The 22,532-nt window shown below is 38.6% G+C and overlaps 1 protein-coding gene across 1 annotated transcript in view; it reads left to right on the plus strand.

Annotated features, from left to right (window-relative positions):
- The window catches only part of RECQ4A (DNA helicase (RECQl4A)), a 69,444-nt gene extending 47,849 nt beyond the window's left edge, over nucleotides 1–21,595 (plus strand). The window contains exons 12-26 of the mRNA XM_010271117.3: nucleotides 1,858–1,978; nucleotides 2,070–2,221; nucleotides 2,286–2,421; nucleotides 3,222–3,345; nucleotides 3,419–3,489; nucleotides 7,962–8,030; nucleotides 8,109–8,237; nucleotides 8,326–8,484; nucleotides 8,594–8,674; nucleotides 8,761–8,922; nucleotides 9,066–9,121; nucleotides 20,383–20,512; nucleotides 20,593–20,687; nucleotides 20,783–20,860; nucleotides 20,937–21,595. Of these exons, the coding sequence (XP_010269419.1) occupies nucleotides 1,858–1,978; nucleotides 2,070–2,221; nucleotides 2,286–2,421; nucleotides 3,222–3,345; nucleotides 3,419–3,489; nucleotides 7,962–8,030; nucleotides 8,109–8,237; nucleotides 8,326–8,484; nucleotides 8,594–8,674; nucleotides 8,761–8,922; nucleotides 9,066–9,121; nucleotides 20,383–20,512; nucleotides 20,593–20,687; nucleotides 20,783–20,860; nucleotides 20,937–21,336 (1,963 nt within the window). The 3' untranslated portion in view covers nucleotides 21,337–21,595. The remainder of the gene's footprint in view (nucleotides 1–1,857; nucleotides 1,979–2,069; nucleotides 2,222–2,285; nucleotides 2,422–3,221; nucleotides 3,346–3,418; nucleotides 3,490–7,961; nucleotides 8,031–8,108; nucleotides 8,238–8,325; nucleotides 8,485–8,593; nucleotides 8,675–8,760; nucleotides 8,923–9,065; nucleotides 9,122–20,382; nucleotides 20,513–20,592; nucleotides 20,688–20,782; nucleotides 20,861–20,936) is intronic.
- The last annotated feature ends 937 nt before the right edge of the window (nucleotides 21,596–22,532 follow it).

Genomic DNA, 22,532 nt, shown 5'->3' on the forward strand with positions numbered 1-22,532 from the left:
GATGAAGATGTACCTTGGACAGCACTTAGCCTCCGCCCTGAGCTCCATCTCAGTTGAGCTTCAACCTTTAGAGCTAGCTGATATGCATCCTTTACCTTATATAGGCAATGTAGGCTGACTTGATCTTGTATTGGCAACCTCAAACCATTGATATATCTACTAACTTTTTGCTGTTCAATTTCTGACATATTACTCTGAAGAGTTAATCTATTAAACTCTTTTGTGTACTCCTTCACACTCTTTTCCCGTTGCCTTAAATTCTGCACCCTTTGGTAAAGAGTTTGCTTGTAGTCTGGTGGTAAAAATTGGGATTTCAGATTCTCTTTCATTCTTCCCTAGGAACTAACCTTTCTTTTCCCCTTCCGTTCTCTGTGGTAATTTTTCCACCAATCTAAGGCTGTCCCATGCATCTTTGTTGTTACAAGCTTCACTTTTCTTTCTTCATTCATTTCTTTCCAATCAAAATAATTTTCAATGTTGTCCAACCAGTCTAGAAGCTCTTTAGGTTCCAACTCACCATCAAAATAAAAAATATGATGTTGAACACCATGACCTTGATTGGATTGTAAAGCTTGCACTATTCGGTCTTCCCACCGCTGGTTGTTATTCCTTCCATGCTGATCACCTTCAGGTTGCTCAATGTCTTCACTTGATTCTTCACTAATAATGTCAGTGAGTTGTTCATCAACTCTAGGAGCTTGTCTTCTTCTTCCTAGCCCCAAATCATTTTCTATGTCACCATCCCTAGCAGCATTTTGAGTTACAAGTTGAGCAAGATGTTCAATCTGTTCTTGCAGTCCTCTTATAGTCTCTTGGAAATCCTCTACAGTGACATATTGTGGTCTTCTACCACCCCTACCACGTCCACCCCTTGCAGCCATGATAATATAGAAAACACAAGAAGAAGATGAACTTTGAAGCAGACCCAAGTAAAGAACTTTCTCTGATACCACTTGATGTGGATAGAAAGACAAGTTACATGCAGTACCTCAAGTATACAGCAGTAAGCACAAGAAATACCAAGTTGAAAACAACAAAATAAGTTGGATTTTTAGGGATTTCAGACCTGAACTTGAAGTAAAACTCCTCCTGGAACAGTTTCGCCATAGTAACAATGGCAGCAAGCTGGCCTCCCGCGCGGACACGCAGCGATGGAGGGATTGGAAGGTGCCAAAATGGGTCGTCTCCTCAAAACCCATTCTCCCAATGCTTGAAAACCCTAGCTGGGGCTGAGCTACAGTTCAAACAAGAGAGAAAGAACTAAAAAAAAACCTACAGAAACAGCCCCCTTCTCTTTTATAAGACTCATTGGTTTGCTGGACAAGCTAGTTAAAATATTTACACATAAGCCCCTAGAATGCTTCCCTCTCACCAACAACTCCTTAAGGAACAAAACTAACTTCAAATGAACACCTAAAAGATAACTTTTGTTACAAAAAGACTCAAGAGACCAAAACCCAACAGAAATGTACCCAACTGCCCCTGACCAAAAGCCTAACTTATAAAATGACGAAAATACCCCTGGTCCCAAACTGTCAACAAAGCTACCCAAAGACAACAATTTGGGATCCCACTAAAAAAAACCTGAAAAAAAGAATTCATTCACACATTTCTTTTTTTTTTCTTCTTTTTTTTTGCCTCATCAGTTATTAATTTCAATGGTGTTTTATTGTGTAAGTATATAATAAGCTCTGCAACATGGGAAAAACAAAAGGACTGTGCTAACATGGGTTTTGAAGATTAAAATATTCCATGGCCATGTTTGGTACTTTTTTTCCCTCTAAAACATTTTTCAGTTATAGGCACCATATATTTTATTATAAAACCCTTCAAATTAACACATCCCTTTGATTGCAGGAGTGATGTTCTGTTAAGACATTTGGAGAGTTTGCATGCTCGTAGTTTACTTGCTAGGATTGTTGTTGATGAAGCTCATTGTGTTAGCCAGTGGGGGCATGATTTTAGACCGGATTATCAGGTTTTAGCATTCCAAACTTTATTGCTTTTGGATTTTAGAGTTCCTTTTGTCTATGGTCTGGTGAACCTTTTACTCTTTTTATACCTTTCAGGGTCTTGGTATCTTGAAGCAGAAGTTCCCAAATACTCCTGTCTTGGCTTTAACTGCCACCGCAACCGCAAGTGTGAAGGAAGATGTTGTGCAAGCTCTTGGCCTTGTTAATTGTGTTGTTTTTCGACAAAGTTTCAATCGCCAAAATTTGCGGTTAGTGTTGAATTAGATGCTTTACTTTCTTTATTTTAATGGCTAATTACTGTTAAGATTGCAGGTATTCAGTAATCCCAAAGACAAAAAGGTGTTTGGAAGACATTGACAAATTCATTAAAGAAAACCATTTTGATGAATGTGGTATTATTTATTGTCTTTCACGAATGGACTGTGAGAAAGTTGCTGACAAGTTACAGGTTCATCTCTTTCTTTTGAAACAAATGGTTGCTTTTATCCTTGATATTGCAAAGTTTCTTAATATATATATATAGTTAAAATGTTGTAGAATGGGGTCTAAATAGTATGGTGTATTGAAATGGACTCAAATTTTGGCTAGAGATCATCTATATGTTGATTTTGGATTTCTAATTTTCTTTAATTATGGGCAGTTGACTTTGTTATTCACTCTTTATTCTGTTTGTATTCCATGAGTGGGGTTTGTGTTATATTTCCTTTGTCAATTATTAGGTTTATAGCTGTTTAAGGTTTTTACATAAAGTCGTTGTCCAGAGCAGTTTGGCGTTTCTTATTTTAGTGTGGCTGCCAACTTTTCTATGCTATTTTTATAAACACTTTTTTTATCACTTCGATTTAGTTGATGATCAAAGCTTATGACTGTTTTTGGCAAACCCTTACTAGACTAATTTATCAAACCCCAATAGTGATTTCTAGAATCTTGTATGGTAACTCTGGCTGTAACATTCTAGAGGTCACTGCTTGGCATGATGGTATCATTGTAAAATATTCTGTAATATGCCTGTGGACTATATTTTAGGATGATGCTAGGCTAGTGGTTCAGAACTATTAAGCATGGGACATAACATTATCAGTATATAGTCCTAAAATTGTTAACAATCAAGGGTCAGTTTGGACAAGTGCACAAGTGATGACACCCTTTTGTCTTTTTTAGTTGTTGTTTGTATCCAATTTTAAATGAGTAATAAGCTTGTCACTCTTTACTTGTTAGTTTGACAATGAAAGTTGTTTAATTGTTCAGGAATTTGGCCATAAAGCAGCATTTTACCATGGGAGCATGGATTCTCAGCAACGAACTTTTGTTCAAAAGCAGTGGAGCAAGGATGAGATCAATATAATATGTGCTACAGTGGCCTTTGGAATGGGTATTATTAATTGCCATCTTGGTTGTTTTCCTACCATTGCTATTCATATCCTGTATTAACCTGGGTATTTCAGGCATCAATAAACCTGATGTCCGATTTGTTATACATCATTCTCTTCCAAAATCTATTGAAGGCTATCATCAGGTACTAAATTTAATTTTCATAGTTATACTTTAAAAAAAATGACATATTTCTTAGTTTTCCATGAAACATTTCAATTTCCATGGATATTGACATGTCATTGGAATATGCTTCAACATATTCCCTAATATTTTAATATCATTTATTTATTTATTTTTGATCAGTGTTTTAATATCATTTATCTTGAACTGGATTGATTAATGTTTGAAGAAAGGAGAAATAGGAAGAAGAGAAGGGACAAAAGAAGAGAGAGAGAGAAGGGAAAAAGGGAACACTGGGCAGAGATTATTCCCTTTTACATCCTATTCTCACTAGAGTGAAAAAAGTACCTCTTACATGTATAGAACTACAATGCATCGATAATCCCCCTCAAGCCCAGCTTGACTAAGTGTCCACTAAATTTTGATTTGACCACAGCCTCAGTGAAATACATTAGCTAGTTGGTGTTCAAACTTCATAAAGGGTGTAACCTTTTCTTTGATGAAATGTAAATCCACTTCGATGAGCTTAATCCTATCATTTTGAGTAGGATTGTGAACAACACTTATTGTAGTCTAATTATCGACCCAAGTGACGCTGGCCTAAATGTTAAGAAACATAATGGACCAAGTCGGGCTGATCCAGTGGTTGGTTCGACCCAGCAGTGACCCAGCTCTTCTTTTCTAAGCATAGGTACTCCTGTCTTGAGCAAAAGAATAAAAAGCTTAGAGGGTGCCGATGTAGTGGTGATACAACTTCTAGGGAATCCCGGTTTTTTTGGTCGAGTTTAAGTGTTTTGTGACGAAATGTTCTTATGCAAGAGGGGAAGCAGAGGTACTCCTGTCTCGAGCAAAAGAATAGAAAGCTTAGAGGGTGCCGATGGAGAGGTGATATGACTTCTTGTGGGGGTGAGCTTAAGTGTTTCATGACGAAATATTCTTATGCAAGAGGGGATTCTTCAGAGAACAGACAAGGTAAAGCCCAAGAAAGTTGTTGTGCTCAATCAACATTGGAGCAAACTTGTGAAGGGCCTAGGGCTTGTGGAGATTTGGGTAGTGCAACAATGTCTTCTTGTCTTGATAAGTCTGAGGAAGACTTGGTTCTGCTCTTAGGTGCGGAGAATGAGCTACTTGATGACATGTATTTCAGCTGCAGTGCTTTGGAACACAGTTGCTCAACAATGAAAGTAGACTATGTTGACCCTTTCTGCTTGCTAAGTTTAATGAAGGAAAAGGATTAAAGCACACAACTAAAGAAGGTAGGGGGATGCGCTTGTATTGACTGTGGACGAGGGAAAGTTCATAGCCCTGAATCCTGATGGTGAGGTGGGAAGATTAGCCTGAAGAACCATACATGAGTGCAGATTTGCTATTTAATCAGGAGGGGCAGAACTCAGAGGGAGGGAGGATAACTAAAGATAATGGCCAGGTCTTAGAAATCATGGTGGGCAACTTAGGTAGAGATCTTGGTAGGAAGAAGCAGGGACCAAGGAAACTTGGGTTAATGAAACAGCATACCTCCTTTTCAAAATCATCAGTAAGCCCAAAGAAGGCAAGGAGCACTAACACTGGGCATCTAATTCACACTACCACGCTATTTTCCAGGCAGAAAGGTGAACTCATAAGTGTAGGTCCAAGTAGCAAATTTTATAGAGTGTATAGAAGGTAAAAACTGAAAGAAAAAACTTGTTTGATCAGTGGCATTTTTTCTAAGAATATATCGAACTGTTGTCCAGTTGGTGGTGAAAAGGGAGATAAATCAGTAGAGTTCACCGAAGAGGTTTTGGTAAAAGAAACGGTGTTGTCGAGAGAAGAGGATGATTTGGATAAAGAAGTTAATGAAGATGAAGAGGAAGAGGAAGGAGTGGAATTGGATAGCGATCGAAAAATTACGCAAAATGTGGATGTGGAAAAGGTGATGGAAACTGATCTTAAAGTGGGTAAAAAGATGTGCTTATTGGTTTTAGGAGGGGAAACCATGAGTGCTAAAGGGCCTTTATATGATTAGGGATAGTTTAGTTTCCTGTTTGGGGTGATTTTTTGTTGGGTGGGCATTCTTGGTATTTGTCAAATGAGAGTCTGTGTTGCTTCGGCAGCAAGTTTATTTATTTATTTTTTAAGGTTCTCAAGTGATATCTAACTACCAAGAAGGTGTTTCTTGTGTGAAGCTGTGCAGGAGAATGTGCTACATTTGTGCTTTGGTTGCTCTTTCTCAAAGCTCATTTGGGGGTGTCTTCGGGCTGTTTCAGATATCTAATATGGTGAATCCAAGGGCTCTTGGAGACACTCTTGCTTGTTGGCCTACAATGAAAGGAATTCTTAAGGCAAAGATGGTCTGGAGCTGTGTTCCTTTTGTCATATGTTGGGAAGCGTGGAATGAAAGAAACAAAAGGGATTTCTGAAATCATTCATCGAAGAAATGATAAACTCTCTTTTATGTGAGAAAAGGATAATCATTTGGGTGTTTATAATTCCAAAGTTTGAAGGGATTTCAAGGGAGGATCTTAGTGGTGGTTTTTGGTCTTATTCTTGAGGTGGATTTCAAACAGTTAATTTTGTATTTCTGTTTTTTCTTTGCTGTATACACATTGTGAATTGTTTATAGAGTCTAAGTTGTAGTGATTCCTCATCACCCTGGTTGATCTACCCTTCCTTTTATTAATATATTTTTTTTCTTTTTTGTTTATTACAAAATACTTTCATTGCTTTGGTCCCAAAAAAAGAATGGAGCAAGTCACCCAAGAGATTTTAGACCTATCAGCTTGGTAAATAGTTTATATAAAATCATTGCCAAGGTGCTATCTCTAAGGATTAGAGAAGTACTCCCCACCATTTATTTTCCTCAATCAAGGTGCTTTTGTTAAGCATCTTGGAAGTGTGGAGGACTTGAAAAGAGTTAGAAAAAAGGATTTGATTTGCAAGTTGGATTTGGAAAATGCTTATGATATTGGTTGTTTGTTCCTTCTTATTGGAAGCTCTACTTAGTTTTGGGTTTGGGGAGAGGTGGTGTAAATGGGTGTAGGGTTGCATTAGGACTTGCCACTATTGTATTTTGGTGAATGGAATTTTGGTGGATCACTTTCTTGCAACTAGAGGAATTAGACAAGGGATCTGCTATCTTCTTTCCTCTTTACTTTAGTTTTTGCAGTTTTGGGTAGACTATTGGAGATGGCAGATTCTAGAAACTTGGTGAGGGGGTGGAGAGTTGGAAGGGATAGGGTTCCAAATTTCCAATCACCCATTTACAGTTGGAAGATGATAGTATCTTTTTTTGTGAAGGAGATGAGGTTAGATGGGTTAGGAATTTGAAGATGGTGGTTAACTTATTTCAGCAAATGTCAAACATTAAAGTCAATTTTGATAAGAGTTGTGTATTTGGAATTAATACGACTGACAATGAGGTGGCAGAAAGGGCAAACATATTGGGGTGTGCAATCTCTTAGTGGCATTGGATTATCTAGGACTGTCCTTAGGGATAATCCAAGTAAGAACATCTTTCGGAGTCTGGTGGTTGACATATCCACAAAGAGGTTAGCTCCATGGAAGAACTGAAGAACTACCCATCTTTGGGGGGTGGGATTACATTGATCAAGTCTACCTTGGCCAGTTTGCTAGTTTATCTCTTGTTAGTGTTTAAAATACTAGGGGGTGAGTGGATGCTTGGTAAAGCTGATGAAGGACTTTTTGTAGGAACCGGGGGAAGAGAGAAGAGATCATAGAGTCAATTGGGAGGTGGTTACTAGAAGAGTGCTGGTGGGTTAGTATTTGGAAATATCCAAAAAAAAATGATGCTTTATTGCGAAAATGGTTGTGGAGACTGACAATGGAGAAGGATAAGTTGTGGGTTAAGGTAATTTTAAGCAATTCATGGGTAAGCGGTTGATGGTTTGGACGTGGGAGTATTTGCCAGGGCTACAAGAGCTTCTCCTTGGAAATTTGTTCATGCCATTCTTTTGCCTTTTTTTTTGCCTTTCATTAGGTATGACTTATGCTGTTGTAACCTTGTGAACTATTGGGAGCATGTATGAGTGGGGGACTCACCTTTGAAAGAACAGTTCCCATCCTTGTTTTCCTTCTCAAGAGATAAAAATGAGCTAGTTTCTACTTTCCTAGTTCCTTTTAACTCAATTTATGGGTTTGAGCGGGATCTGGGTTTTAGAAGGGGTCTCAAAGATTCTGAATTGAACAATGTTTCAGTCTCAATTCAAGTTTTGGATTGGGTTGTTTTAGATCCTTTAAGGGGGGATAACCGGATTCATACTTTGTCTCCCTTGGTGCCTTTTCTTGTGCCTCGTTCTTTAGGGCATTAGTTCAGACCTTTGATGTCTTGGGGCAATCTTTTCCAATGAAGGAAGTTTGGGGTAAACAAATCCCTCCCAGGATAGGAGCATTTTGTTAGGAAGGTTACTAGATAAAAATATGTTAGGGTGGCTGTTATTGGAATACCTAAAATTATAAATAACAATTTGGTAAGCTTATTACTCCATGATTTTGCAGGAGTGTGGTCGTGCTGGTAGAGATGGTCAACCTTCATCTTGTTTATTGTATTACAGCTACAGTGACTATGTAAGTTGCAGGTTATTGCTATCAAGTAATCTTCTTTTTCATTGTCCTTATTTTCTGCATTTTTTGTTGCCTTCCCAGATCCGAGTTAAACACATGATCAGTCAAGGAGTCATAGAGCAAAGTCCACTGGCATTAGGATCAGGACGTATTTCTGGAACAAATGCTGGGAGGATATTAGAAACAAATGTTGAGAATCTTTTGCGTATGGTATTTTGCATTTGCTGCTTTCTTGTGGTCATCTCCATGATTTGAATAGAATATTTGTTGGCGTGCTTAATCTGTTGTTTCTTAACAGGTCAGCTATTGTGAAAATGACGTTGATTGTCGACGTCTATTGCAACTTGTACATTTTGGAGAAAAGTTTGATCCTGCAAACTGTGGGAAAACTTGTGATAATTGTTCCAAGGCTGTAAATTATGTTGATAAGGATGTTACTGACATAGCAAAGCACTTGGTAATGATTAGGTCCTCTTTTGTTAATTCATGCATTTCCTTGCTACCCAGTTTATATTGGAGGTTTACTTTGTTTTGACCTTTTTTAGTTGTTCCTATACAACACATAGGTTGAATTGGTGAAGTCAACAGGGCAGCAGCATTCATCATCACATATACTAGAAGTCTACAGGGGTTCCATGTGTCAAAACGTATGTTCTTACAATTATGAATTTCAACTGTATTTTATTTTCCGTAGATTATTAAGGCTAGATGTTCTTGTTTGTTTTAATTTTAGGTTAAGAAGTACAGACATGATAGGTTGAGTGTTCATGGAGTTGGAAAAAGTTTACCTAAGGGATTTGCTTCTCGAATATTGCGCCACCTTGTTATTGAAGATATACTTACTGAAGATGTTAAGAAAAGTGATATCTATGGATCTGTTTCATCAATTTTAAAGGTATCTTATGTGTCAAGTATTGTAATGAAATTTAATTTTCATGCTTGGTTTATGAACTGTAATTTTTGCAGGGGAGAAAGAAAAGTTGCCCTGGTTTTACATTGTAAAGCTATTTATTATGTTTCTTCACTTTTGGTCCTCAGATAAATGAATCAAAGGCATATAATCTCTGCTTTGGAGGACGGAAAATTATTTTAAGGTGTGGTGTTCTTCTCTTCTCTGTTTTCTTGTAGTTATGTCTGCTGCTTGTTGCTTGGATTTATGGCCTTCTCTTATCTTTAAGGAATAAGTTTGGACCAATTTTTTTGGCAGTTGGCAGCTTTTTTTTTTCTTTTTTGGTAAAGTTAATTGGACTACACAACAGGGGGTAGCCAATTCTTAATGTTAGCATAGGGGTATTTCTGTCTTTATACTTGTTGAGGTTGCTGATCTGTATTATTATGTTAGAACTAGTGTCTCTTACTTAAATAAGGGCACTTGTGTCTTTTTCGTTATATTAATAATATAAAAACATGTCTGGCCGAATTTAGCCCTACTGCATATGAAGACTTCGATGAGACCCTTGCAAAAATCAGACAAATTGGCTCAGTAAGAGAATACCAAGTTGAGTTTCAGAAAATAGCAACCCGAGTTACCGGTTGGATTGAGAAGGCTCTAGTCGGGATCTTCATGGGGGGCTTGAAGGAGGAGAAAAAATTAGAAGTGAAGGCCTGGAGACCCACTATCGTCCTGGCGGCAGCTGGCCTTGCGAGGCTATAGGAGGAAAAGCTGAATGGAGTTAGGCGGCTAAGCCGATTGGTTGGACCCATTTTAAGAACCCCGACCCAAAACCAAAAATCCCTAGTTCTTCCTGCACCAAGATTCAAGGCCCAGCAACTCTTCCCTTCAAGCGACTAACTTGTGCCGAGATGCATGCCTATAAGGCCCAACAGGCCTTTCTCTTGCACACTGATGATTCAGACAATGAAGAGAATCCACAGTGTGCCCAAGACCCATTAGAAAAGGAAGACGCCAGTGACTTGATGGTTATAGGGACCCCTGAAAAATCACTACAGGCCCTGATCGGTCAAAAGACCCCTCAGACTATGCGGGTAAATGGACTGCTCCTTGGTCGGCCCATATTGGTGCTCATTGATAGTGGCAGCACCCTAAATTTTGTGACACAACTGTTAGCTCAGCAATTAGGACAGGTCATTCAGCATGCCTCCCCCTTTGCTGTTCGTGTGGTCAACGAACAACGAATCTACTGTGAGGGGGTGTGCTCAGACCTGAACTTAAAGATACAAGGTCACCCATTCAAGGTAGATCTCTACCTCCTTCAGTTCTCAAGTGCAGATGTAGTTTTGGGGGTCTAGTGGCTGTGCCAACTGGGACCCGTTATATGTGATTTGGAAGCCATGATGATGGACTTTACGATCCAAGGGGAACACCATCATTTGCAAGGCATTACACCAGAACCTCCTTGGGTTGAGAGCTTCCAGTCGTTATTCAAGGCCGAGCTGAGGTCTCAACAGCCCACATTGATGAATTTAGGCCCAACCCCTATCAATCCTATTTTGTCATCAACTCAATGTTGGCCCCATTGAGCAATTACAACAGATCCTATCCCAGTATTCTGATGTGTTCTAGGAGCCTAAATGCTTTCCCCTAATCCGACCCCAGGACCACCGAGTTCCAATTATCCCCGGATCCCATCTAGCTAATGTACACCCTTACAGATACCCCATCCAAAAAGAGGAGATAGAGAAGATTGTCTCTGAGCTCCTAGACAAGCAACACATCTAGCCCAGCAACAGCCCTTATTCCTCCCCTGTCCTCTTGGTCAAAAAGAAAGATGGAGCATGGAGATTTTGTGTAGACTATAGGGCATTAAACAACATCACCATCAAGGATTGCCTTCCCATCCCAATCGTTGATGAACTTCTAGATGAGTTAAGGGGGGTGAGGGTGTTCTCCAAGCCAGATCTGAGGTCGGGGTATCACTAAATAAGGGTCCACCCTGATGATATTCCCAAAACAGCCTTTCGGACCCACGATGGTCATTATGAGTTTCTTGTCGTGCCCTTTGGGCTGACAAATGCTCCATCGACATTTCAAGCCGTGATGAATGAAGTGTTTAGGCCCCACCTCTAGAAGTTTATTCTTGTCTTCTTTGATGATATACTGGTATATAGTTCAAATTGGCCCACTCAACTTTAGCATTTATCCATCGCCTTGGACCTTCTGAGGCAACACAACTTCTTTGTTAAGGCATTCAAGTGTAGCTTTGTACAGAACTGGATTGGTTATTTGGGCCACATCTAGGGGTGGATTCGAGCCGAATTGAGCCGAATAGCTAGTTATTTGAGCTCGGCTCACCAAGGTAGTATGAGGCTTGAGCTCGAGCTTGAGCTCGGTTCGAGCTAGAACCTTGAGCTCGAGCTCACATAAGCTAGAGCTTGGCTTGACTTGAGCTTGACTTAAGAAAAATGTTTTATAAAAATAAAAATATATTTTTTATTTAATATTTAAAAAATTAAGAATTATAATAATTAGTTATTATTATATATAAAATAAAAATATTATATATAATATTTTTATTATATATATTATTTTCTATAATTTTATATTTATTATTATTGTATGTATGTATGTATTTGAGCTCAGCCCGCGAGCCTCACGAGCCAAGCTTTATTAGGTTCGAGCTCGGCTCAATTAATAAATGGGCATGTAAATTGGGCTCGAGCTCGACTCGAAGTCCGGTTGAAACTGAGTCGAGCCGAGCTCAAGTAGCTGGTGAAGAGCTCGGCTCGTGGCCACCCCTAGCCACATCATTACGGATGGGAAGGTAATAGTACACCCCTCCAAGATAGCTTGCATGGTAAATTGGCCCTCACCCAAGACACAAAAAGGCTTGCAGGGATTTTTGGGCCTTACCGGTTACTATCGCAGATTCATAAAGGGGTATGGGATGTTAGCAGCCTCACTTACCAAATTACTTCACAAGAACTCCTCTGAGTGGACTTCACAAGCCTGACATTGGTCTTACCAGATTTCTCAAAGGTGTTTTTAATTGAGTGTGATGCTTCTGGGAATGGATTGGGTGCTGTCCTCATGCAAGAGGGTCAGCCCTTTGGCCTTCTTTAGCTAGGCCTTGTCTCCCCAAGCTCAGGCTAAATCAGTCTATGAAAAGGAGCTGGTAGCAATTGTCTATGCAGTTCATAGATGGAGAGCTTATTTACTGGGCCAACGGTTCATCATACGAACTGACTTGTGAAGCCTCAAGCACTTGCTGGAACAGCATATCCACATTACTCAACAATAGAAGTGGTTAGCCAAATTAATGGGCTACAATTATGTCATAGAGTACAAACCTAGGTGTGGGATGGAGTATCCATGGATTTCATTTCTGAGCTTCCCTCATCACTAGGTAAGTCCGCTATTATGGTAGTAGTGGACAGGTTAACTAAATATGGGCATTTCAATACCCTATCGCACCCCTACAGTGCATCTCAAGTAGCCGAGGCTTATGTTAAAGAAGTTGCGAAACTGCATGGTACTCCTAAGGCCATTATCTTTGACTGGGATCCTATTTTTCTTAGCCAATTTTGGACTGAATATTTCAGGTTGCAAGGTACCAGGCTTCACCACTCTACCAGCTATCATCCTCAGTTTGATGGTCAAACTGAGGTTCTCAACCGAGGTTTGGAAACATATCTTCAATGTTTCATAGGTGAGAAGCTTCTTCAGTGGGCCCGATGGTTGCCATGGGCTGAGTTCTGGTATAATACTTCCTTTCATGCAACCATGTGTATCACACTCCCTTCAAGGCCCTCTACGGGAGAGATCCACCACCCATCTTGCCGTTTGAAGTAGGGTCCACTTAAGTTGCCTCAGTTGAGGAAACTCTCATAGCTAGAGATCAGTTGCTTAAGACATTGAAATTCCATTTGAGAAAGGCCTAACAGCGTATGAAGTCCTCGTATGACAAGAAGCATAGGAAGGTAGAGTATCAAGTGGGAGAATTTGTCTACCTTAAACTTCAACCCTACAAACAAGCATCCCTTGCAAAAAGAACATGGCATAAACTTTCACCTAGATTCTTTGGGCCATTCAAGATCATGGAAAGAATAGGAGTAGTGGCGTACAAGCTTGAACTACCTACCAGTTCTAAACTACACCTAGTCTTCCACGTCTCTTTTCTCAAAAAGAGCCTAGGCCCTAAGCGCAATGTTACTAGCAAGTTGCCAGAATTTTCAGAAGAAGGCCATGCCGTCACTCAGCCGCAATGCATCCTTGATTATTGCTGGGTAAAGTCAGGAAAGGAGGTGGTTCAGGAAGCTCTCGCCTCTTGGACTGGTTTGCAAGCTGAGGAAGCCACTTGGGAGCCATACAAACCATTGCTGGAATTATACCCACACCTCGGCCTTGAGGACAAGGCCTTGCTTGAGGAAGGGGGAGATGTTAGGACCCCAAACCCAAAAAGAAAGCCAGGCCCAATTGGATGGTGTTAGGACCTAAAGCCACTATAGTCGAGTATTAGAAGACAAAACCATGTGCATGGTCCCTATCTCGTTGCACTAATATTAATCATGAGGGAACAAGTATATCAGTCCTTAGGTCAGCTTTATGTCTTGCCATAGTGGCTCTCATTGACTTTCATAAAGTCAGATTCAAATGGGCCCTAAATGGACTAGGGTTTCCACGGGGTTCCTCTTTGGAGAAAAAACAGGAGAAGGGCCCATTAAAGGGAGATCATACAATGAACCATGGACGTCATGGCAATGATGTGCATTCAGCCATGATGGGCGTGGCCACATAAGTCTTTTATGGGCCAAGCACTTATGGCCCATGTACGAATTACATTCACATAACAAATCACCCATAATTTGATCAAAATGAAATTAAATCTTGTAAAACCTACATCCATTTAGATTAATGCATGACCATCCCATGAATGGACCCAATTATCTAATAATATTTATCTTGGTATATGAGTCCAACTGCAAAAGACAGCTTGGCCCATATAGCTGTCCATGCTGGAATGGGCTATTCTTGTTTTAATTTAAGTCAACTTAGGTTTTACAAGCGTGGGCCGAATTGGTCCATGTAATGGGCCATCAAACCCCTAGCCTAGATCCAAAATTGATCACTTAAATTGTGATCCAAGGGGCTGTTAACAGTCCCCAAGTAACCATAGGTTTGGCCCATGTTAGACCAAAACTAGGTCAAGTCGGCCTAGGGTTTGGCGCCCAAAACATACATCAATCCACAATCCACATAGATTATGATATGAAAATTCTTAATTATGATTCACAATCATATCAGCAAATAAACAACAATTTATCAAATTAAATAACTAGGGCTGATAGTGTGATGGTCTGAATCCAATCCAGACAAAAAACAGCATGCCAACAAACTGCTATCTCTAGATTGATCTGATTCTCCATCTTCCTCTATGATCTCCGGCAAGTCTTCCGATGTAACTAAAATAGAAAAACCCTAATTTCTAATGCTTGCATTAGAAAAAAACCAAATACATTCTTTCTAGAAAAGAAAATGAATTAATTACAGACCAAATAATCAAATAATCAAATAGTGCGCATGAATCTAGCCACCATCAAACATTTTGATCTCCACCACACTTTCAGCCCAAGATTTCAAGAATTCAGAATAGAACTATTCTATAATATATCAGAACATATAAAGATTAATTTTCAGATCATTGGCCCCAACTCCGTGAACCAAATTCTCAGTTTTTCATGCTAACTAGGTCAAATCAGGTTGACTAGTGGTAGATTTGATCTTTCTCTCAAATCTGATTCGGTTCGGTTCAAGAACTGAACCTTTGTTTCTGATACCACTGTTGGAAGGGTTAGAATCTATCTTATGGATGGCCAAACCATGCTTGATGGCTGGGCAAAATTTCAAAAATTTCTAACCCTTCTAGGAACTAATTTCCCAGTGTTTTGAAAAATTGCATTTTTACCAGATCGATTTTTAACAGAATTGGACCAGATTTCAAACGAAATCAAAAGGGGAGATTGTACTTGATACGGATACCACAAGCGCAGACCCCAAGGTGGAAAGTTCACGCCCAAATCAGTCCTAAAACCAACCTCCACTGAAGATCTGTATATGGGTGAAGCTGGTTCAACAACATTGTTTTCTCTAGAATTGCTATCCAACTTGCTTGGATTGAATGGGGTAAGTGAGCATGATGTTCTTCAACGTTTTTCTTTCAAAAACTAGAAGAAAAGTTGATTAAAAATCAGTTCTTGAAAGCCTAGGTCGAATTAGGGTTTCTTGGAAGAGGAGAGAAGAAGAGACAACAAGACATTGAGGAGTCATAGCCTAGTTCGCCCTCTTCACTTTTATCTACTTATGGAGCACTCTCCTAATCTAATTAGGAGATTATCCAAATCTGATTTGGATCTGGACTCTATTAAGAGATAAGTGTTATCCTGTTAAGAGGATAGGTGCTTCATACCCAATACCAAACCCAGATTCGACCCAAAGCACATGACAATTTAAGTTGTCATGTAATAGCTTAGTTAATCTTATTATTAATTTTGGGCCTTTGGCCCATTTCTTCAAAGGCTCACGACCCTAGGTGTTGCATGGTCACTTTAGGCCTGATATTGTATGGCATGGGACCTCACAATGATCTCACACAAGTCCATATGGGTTCGGCCCTACCCGTGAAATGGGCTAGGCTGAATTCACTGCTTAGGGCAATGAGCCCTTGATCCAATCAGCATTGGTTCAATTTGGGCCCAACATGTACACCTAAATGATCTTTGGATTCAGCCACCCTATGAAGACCCAAGGATAATGGACTTATGTAAGACAAAGTCTATCAGGTAATCAACCCTATAATGGTCTTTTACACTTAACCTCTCGGCCCATAACGATCAAAACACTACCAGGAAAGGACCTCTCCCCTGGATGCAAGGTGCTGTGTCACTTTTTGGTTGGATAGATCCCGGGATTAAAACCTTTTGCAACATTTTTCATAAAATAGTAGTGTATAATATAAATACATTTTGCAAAACTAGATTTCAGACATAGGTGAAATCAACTTTCGGTAGTTTAGGTTTCCATCAAAGAGTGTGTAAACCCTGATATTCACTTTGTTCGACAAAGGGGCCGATCCTATAATTATGATCATTCACTCAGGTGAATTTTTAGACAACCCTAACATACTTATGCATTTGACCCTTGATGGATCTCACTGGTTGGCATATCAAAGACAGCCTAGTGCAACACCTAGTGTAGTACCATAATCAAGTTTGGGGTTATGTGCAACTTTCTAGTTTTTCCCATCTATCTCCAAGATCCTAGGCATAAATGGAAATTGGTTCGGGTTCAGTGCTTCTAATAAACACCCACTGGTTGTGCTTGGGGTTTATCCAATGGCTGAGAACATTTTAAACTAACACGAGTCTCTTAAGTGTCCAGTTTAAGGGGTAATACATAGAAACATATCAATTATTAACATGAAACAACAATGTACTTTATTCATTTACAAATAAATGCTTATGTACATCAATCTGATTGGAGCTAAGGGCATACACTGTCTAACAACAGGAAATCCATGATGGCTCATTTTAGAACTAACCATATATATCAGGGTATGGTTGCTTCTCTCTGAAACTCCATTGTGCTTAAGGGTGTTGGGTTCTGCCCATTGAGATATAATGCTATTCTCTTTTAAATATCCTATGAACTCATTGTCTGGGGATTCTCAACGCTTATTACAATGAAGAGTTGATGCTTTTATCAAGATGCTTCAAGTCTTGATGTGCCCATATCTTGAGTAGTAATTTTGGAAGTGATGTAATACTCAATACCACCCCTAGCCCTTGTATTCATAGGCTCACACACACTAGTGTGTATTAATTCTAATGTATAAGGTAGACAAATAATTGACAAAATTCTTATAGCCAATGAGTGCGTGGAGGAATGAAGGAGATCAAGGAGAAAAGTAGACATACGAAAGCTAGATTTGGAAAATGCCTATGATTGAGTGGATTGGTCTTTTTTGGTGGGGATCATGAGGAATAGTGGCTTTGGGGATAAATGGTACAAATGACTTTGGGGATACCTAAGTACTTGTCATTATTCAATCATGGTGAATGGGGTAGTAAAGGGTGTCTACCCTACTTCTAGGGGCATTAGACAAGGTGAACCTATTGTGCCCTTCTTCGTTATACCTAGCACAGGTTAGGAGTGTATCCAGTCCACCCCTCCCAAATAACTGTAGTTAACTGGGACCAACATTGGGTAATGTCCTTATTTTTTCAATGAAGAATGGAATTCAATGAAGGTATGATTCTCTTCCACATTAGTTGATTTGATATTTATCAGTAGTAAAAGTTGTAATGCCTTGATATTACTTTGCTCATGTTGATAACTTAATATATGACCCATAAACTCATCCATGTATCGGAAACATAGACTAGAGTTTGGCGCAGTACGGAAACAAATCGCGTTGAGAGAAGCTTCAAAGAAAAGAGCAAAAGCTGAAATAAACGGGAAAAAGAATTCTTCATTGAATAATTTAGAGAAAATTAACATAAAACTTTTCTAGCTTTGCCCTATCTACTCTTTATATAGACTTACAACCTTATGCCTCTTACAAGGAAGTTTCCTAATATAATAAAACACTCATTATAATCCTACTAAATCTCTTCAAAAAAGAAAGTCTTAATTGAATACAAATTTAGAAATCTCGCTGTAACGCTAACTTGGTAAATACGAACTAAGTTAGAAATCCTGCAATGGTACTAACTTGGTAAAAATGAACTAAAATAGAAATTCCGCAGTGATGCTATCTCAGTAAATATTTACTAAGTTGTGTTGGTGCCATCACCTCTGATTTTTACATGTCTTGTAGTGGTCCCAACTTGCATAGAATTTATTAGCTTCTTTCTATACTACGTTATCCTCCCCCAATATGTACTAAGATGGGTCTTTGAAAACCAACTTTGTAAATGTTTACTCAGTTGGTGTGAATCCCATACTGCATCATCCTCCTCGGGTTGGAGAGAATCTGCCCTCGAATTCATACTACCATGTGAACGTCCTCTAACATTTCGTATTGTGCTTCTGTTGTACTCCTTTGTTTCCAACTTTTTGATAGATAGCTGGTGGTGTAACTGTCCAATACGAATTGGAATATCTTCATTACATCTCTTAACTTTTGAAACACATTTCTTCAAATAATTTAATTCTTCCTTCACTGACCATTCTGAATTTTGCAAAAATGCTTGCCGATATGGATCCTCATAGACTTGTAAGACAATGCTATCCAAGTTTCTAGTATGATAAATATTCTCTCCATTCTCTTGAATATCATGATGAAGGATTAATATATTTTTCTTGAGCAATGGACTTTTCATCATAGATTGGAGGTTTGTTCTAATCAATAAGTTTCTCTTCAACAGATATTGTTGAGGAGAATGGCCACACAAGATTTTCGTTACAATTTTCCACAATTTTAAAACAACCAACAAAGTCATTAGATTTGATTTTACCTTCAGATTCTGAAATTGCTAACTCCTCCATGGAATTCTAGTCCATGAATTCATTTGAGGCTATACCGCCATTAAACTTTGTGAATTCAAACTCGAGATTTGTTTCCCATCGCTTTTGTTCACCACTTGCAACTACAACCAGTTTGGTTGCTTGCCAAGTAGAGAAACCTCCTTGAAGCTTTGGGACCTCAATATTGAAACCCGTTTCCCTCTGTTTTTGGTCACCACCTGCAACTACAGCCGACTTGGATGCTTGCCTTGTTGATGAATAGAAACAAGTGGAAACACTTGCATCGGAGTCGTTGTGAGGGGACATAAAAAGCCGACCTGTTCATGGGCCGGGCCAGGCCGGGCTCGGGCCGGGCTTTTACTGTGTATTAACAAATTTTTTTAAGGCCCGAGCCCGAGCCCGGCCCGACCATCGGGCCTACAATTTGGGCCGAGCCCGGCCCTCATAAAAAGCCCGAAGCCCGAGCTTGGGCCCGGGCCCGAAATTTAGCCTATATTATTATTATTATTAATGTTGAAGCAACTGAATAAAGAGAGAGATAGATTGAAATTATAAAGAAAAGAATAAAGTATATATATATATATATTAAATTATAAATATATATTTTAATAAATATTATATTATTTATATATTTTATATAATATATAAAATACATATTATATATTTTATAAAATATATAATACTGAGTCGGGCTGGGCCGGGCTCGGGCCGGGCTTTTTTGACAAATCCTGAGCCCGGCCCGAAACACAGTCGGGCTTACTGTGTTAAGCCCGAGGTCAGGCCCGCGGGCCTAATTATATGACCAAGCCCGGCCGGGGTGCGGGCTGGGCCGTCGGGCTACCCGGCCCATGAACAAGTCTATCCCCTCGCATTGATTTCAACTCTTGAGCAAGTGCATTGACTTGTTTTCTCAACTCTGCCACCTCTTCTTGTGTTTTATTGTTGAGTTCTTGCTCCATGATGTGAGCCACTTGTTTCTTCTTATGGATCCATAATCCAAAGAAGGATCAAGCGTGTACTTTGATACCAAATGGCGTAGTACGAAAACAAACCATGTTCAGAGAAGCTTCAAAAGAAAGAGCAAAAGCTGAAATAAACAGGAAGTTTCCTAATCTTTATATAGAACACCCCTAGCTTTGCCCTAGCTACTCTTTATATAGACTTATACCCTTATACCTCCTACAAAGTAGTTTCCTAATCTAATAGAACACTCATTATTATAACCCTACTAAATCTCTTCAAAAACGAAAGTCCTAATTGAATTTAAATTCAGAAATCTCACTGTAACGCTAACTTGGTAAATATGAACTAAGAAATTCTGTGATGGCGTTAACTTGGTAAAAACGAACTAAGGTAGAAATTCTGAAATGATGGTATCTTGGTAAATATTCACTAAGTTGGGTGGGTGCTGTCACCTCTGCTTCTTACATGTCTTGTAGTCATCCCAACTTGCATAGAGCTTATGAGCTTTCTTCTGTAGTGCATCATCCTCTCCCTATACATACTAAGATGGGTCTTCTAAAACCAACTTCGTAAATGTTTACTCAGTTGGTACGAATCCTGTACTGTATCAGAGTTCTTGTTTATGGTTTATATATTTTTTATCATTTGCCAAAATAATTCCAATCTATGCATTTTATTGACCTCCCCTTCCCCACTCTGCCTGTTTCTCCACAACCATCACCACCGCTCATTGTGTGTGATTTGGTTTTCATTTAGATAAGGTTACCCTATATTCTTTTCTGTTGATCCTATATGGTGACCACTATTCTGAAAATTTGAAGTTACTAAATTTAGTCTTCTATGTTGCCTAGTGGTTGTTTGTAATATTCTTCTCTTCTAGATAGTTCATATGCAGAGTAGGATATCATCCCCAACTTTCTAGACCATTATACACAAATAAAATGGTGTTGCTGACTGATTGTGTTGCAGGTTCCCTGACTCCACTAAAAAAAGTATGATGAGCAAATCTGGAGCAGCACCAGCGAAAGATCCACTACTGTCAGGAATGGGTTCCCCACAAAATGACACTCCAGCCCAACCACAAAATGAAGTAGATTTGGTAATATGAATATAATTACTTCGTGTTGATTTTTGCCCTTTATATTTCACTCTAAAACTCTTTTTTTGCCATGATTTCAGAATCTTTCAGCCAAACTTTATTCTTCTCTGAGAATGCTTCGAACTACTCTTGTTAGAGAAGCAGGAGAAGGGGTCATGGCATACCACATATTTTTGTGAGTTTATTTCATTTAATTCCCTGTTACGTCAGATTCTTTTCTGACACCTTGGATTCAACTCTTGAAAAATTTCCCTGCTTCCATGACTTCAGAAATACTACATTGCAGCAGATCAGCAGGCGGATTCCTAGAACAAAAGAAGAACTCCTTGATATTAGTGGCATTGGCAAGTAAGATTTAGTTCATCTTAGCTATGAATTTTGATTTCTCAATCAATTTTATGTTGAATATAATGTCTGGATTCAGGGCAAAGGTAAACAAGTATGGAGACCGCCTATTGGAAACTATTGAATCTACCATTAGGGAGCATTACAAGTTAGAGAAGGATAGCAGTGGTGATAAAGATAGTACTGAGACAATCAAGAGAAGAAGAAACTCAACTGGTATTTCTGATGCAAGAATAGAAGAGGATGATGACTTTACTTTTACTGTGGCAAGTGACCTGTCAAAGGGAAGACCTGCTAAGCAAGGGCGGAAAAAAGGTACAGGACCCAAGGATTTCAGTTTGCCAAGATATGATGATGAGCAATTCCTTGACGCTGATCTAGATTTGGAGTACAATTACAATGATAAAGACAATGGTTCATACGAAAAGGCTGATCAAAATAGTGAAGGCAGAGTGTTACCCTCATGGGCGATACCATGAAACAAAGTTCACAATGGAGGTCCTAATTGTTCCAGGAATTGCGTATAAGATTGCACATTGTGGAAGATGAGCTCTGTTCAGTGTATAGTTTTTGTAAATCCCAATATTCCATTTGCCAGTCATTCTGGTGGTTGGAATCATGTTTTTGTTCCATTGACATTGATAATTGAGGAAGTACAGATATATTATGACATGTATAGTATAGTTTCCAAAGCATTGCTGGTTGAAGTTTACATGTATGCTTTTTGTTCTGATGGAAGCAGGTTGTCATTTTGTACTTAACCATTGGTTATCTTTTATCTGCAATATGCATTTTAGGGGTAAGCAAGAAAAACCTAAAAACCAAATCGACCAAAAAACTTGCCGAAATTGAACTGAAAATTCGATTAATCAAACCGATCGATTTGGTAGTTTAAAAAAATTGAAAGTACTGGTTTGGTTTTTTCTAAATCGGCGGTTAACTGAATCGATTGGTATATATATTTTTATGTATATTTATATATATTATATATGTTTTATATATATTTCTAGTGTTTTATTATATATTTATATATTGTTTATAATATATTGTAAATAATAAAAAACTGACAAATTGAACTGATGGTTAATCGAATTGGTCAACAGGTTAATCGATTGGCTTTGGTTTGGTTTTGGTTAATGGTTTTCCAAAAATCGGTAACCCTGGTTTGATATAAAAAATAAGCCCATGGTTCGGTTAACGAATTGTGAGCACCCCTAATACATTTTGGGCTTGACCTCAATTCTTTTCTTTCCTCCGAAGTGGTGGGAGGGGGGCTGTTATGATGGGGTATTTTTCAATTTCACCAAATTAGCATAATTGGAAGGTATTATTTGTAGTAAGGATAAAAGTATCGTGTATCGTATTGGACAACTCAGATATGGATATGAATACTGTTATGCTTTGGAAACGTTATAAATACAATATCGGGACTCTAAAGCTGAATTTTTTGTTAATAAGGTATAAACACATGAGAAATGTACACTTTAGTAGATTATATGAAGAAGACATTGCAATCAACAATATTAGGAGTCTAAAATATGTAAATATTATACAATAATCACTTATTATTTACAAATTTTGTTTAATTTTGAGAAAATTTATTTATTTAGTATTTTTATATAAATAATAATTCTATTTTTTCAAATAATAAATATGTTTTCATTTTCAACATATA

The sequence above is a fragment of the Nelumbo nucifera genome, chromosome 2, assembly GCF_055504915.1.
Source record: "Nelumbo nucifera cultivar China Antique chromosome 2, China Antique-T2T, whole genome shotgun sequence".
NCBI lineage: Eukaryota > Viridiplantae > Streptophyta > Magnoliopsida > Proteales > Nelumbonaceae > Nelumbo > Nelumbo nucifera.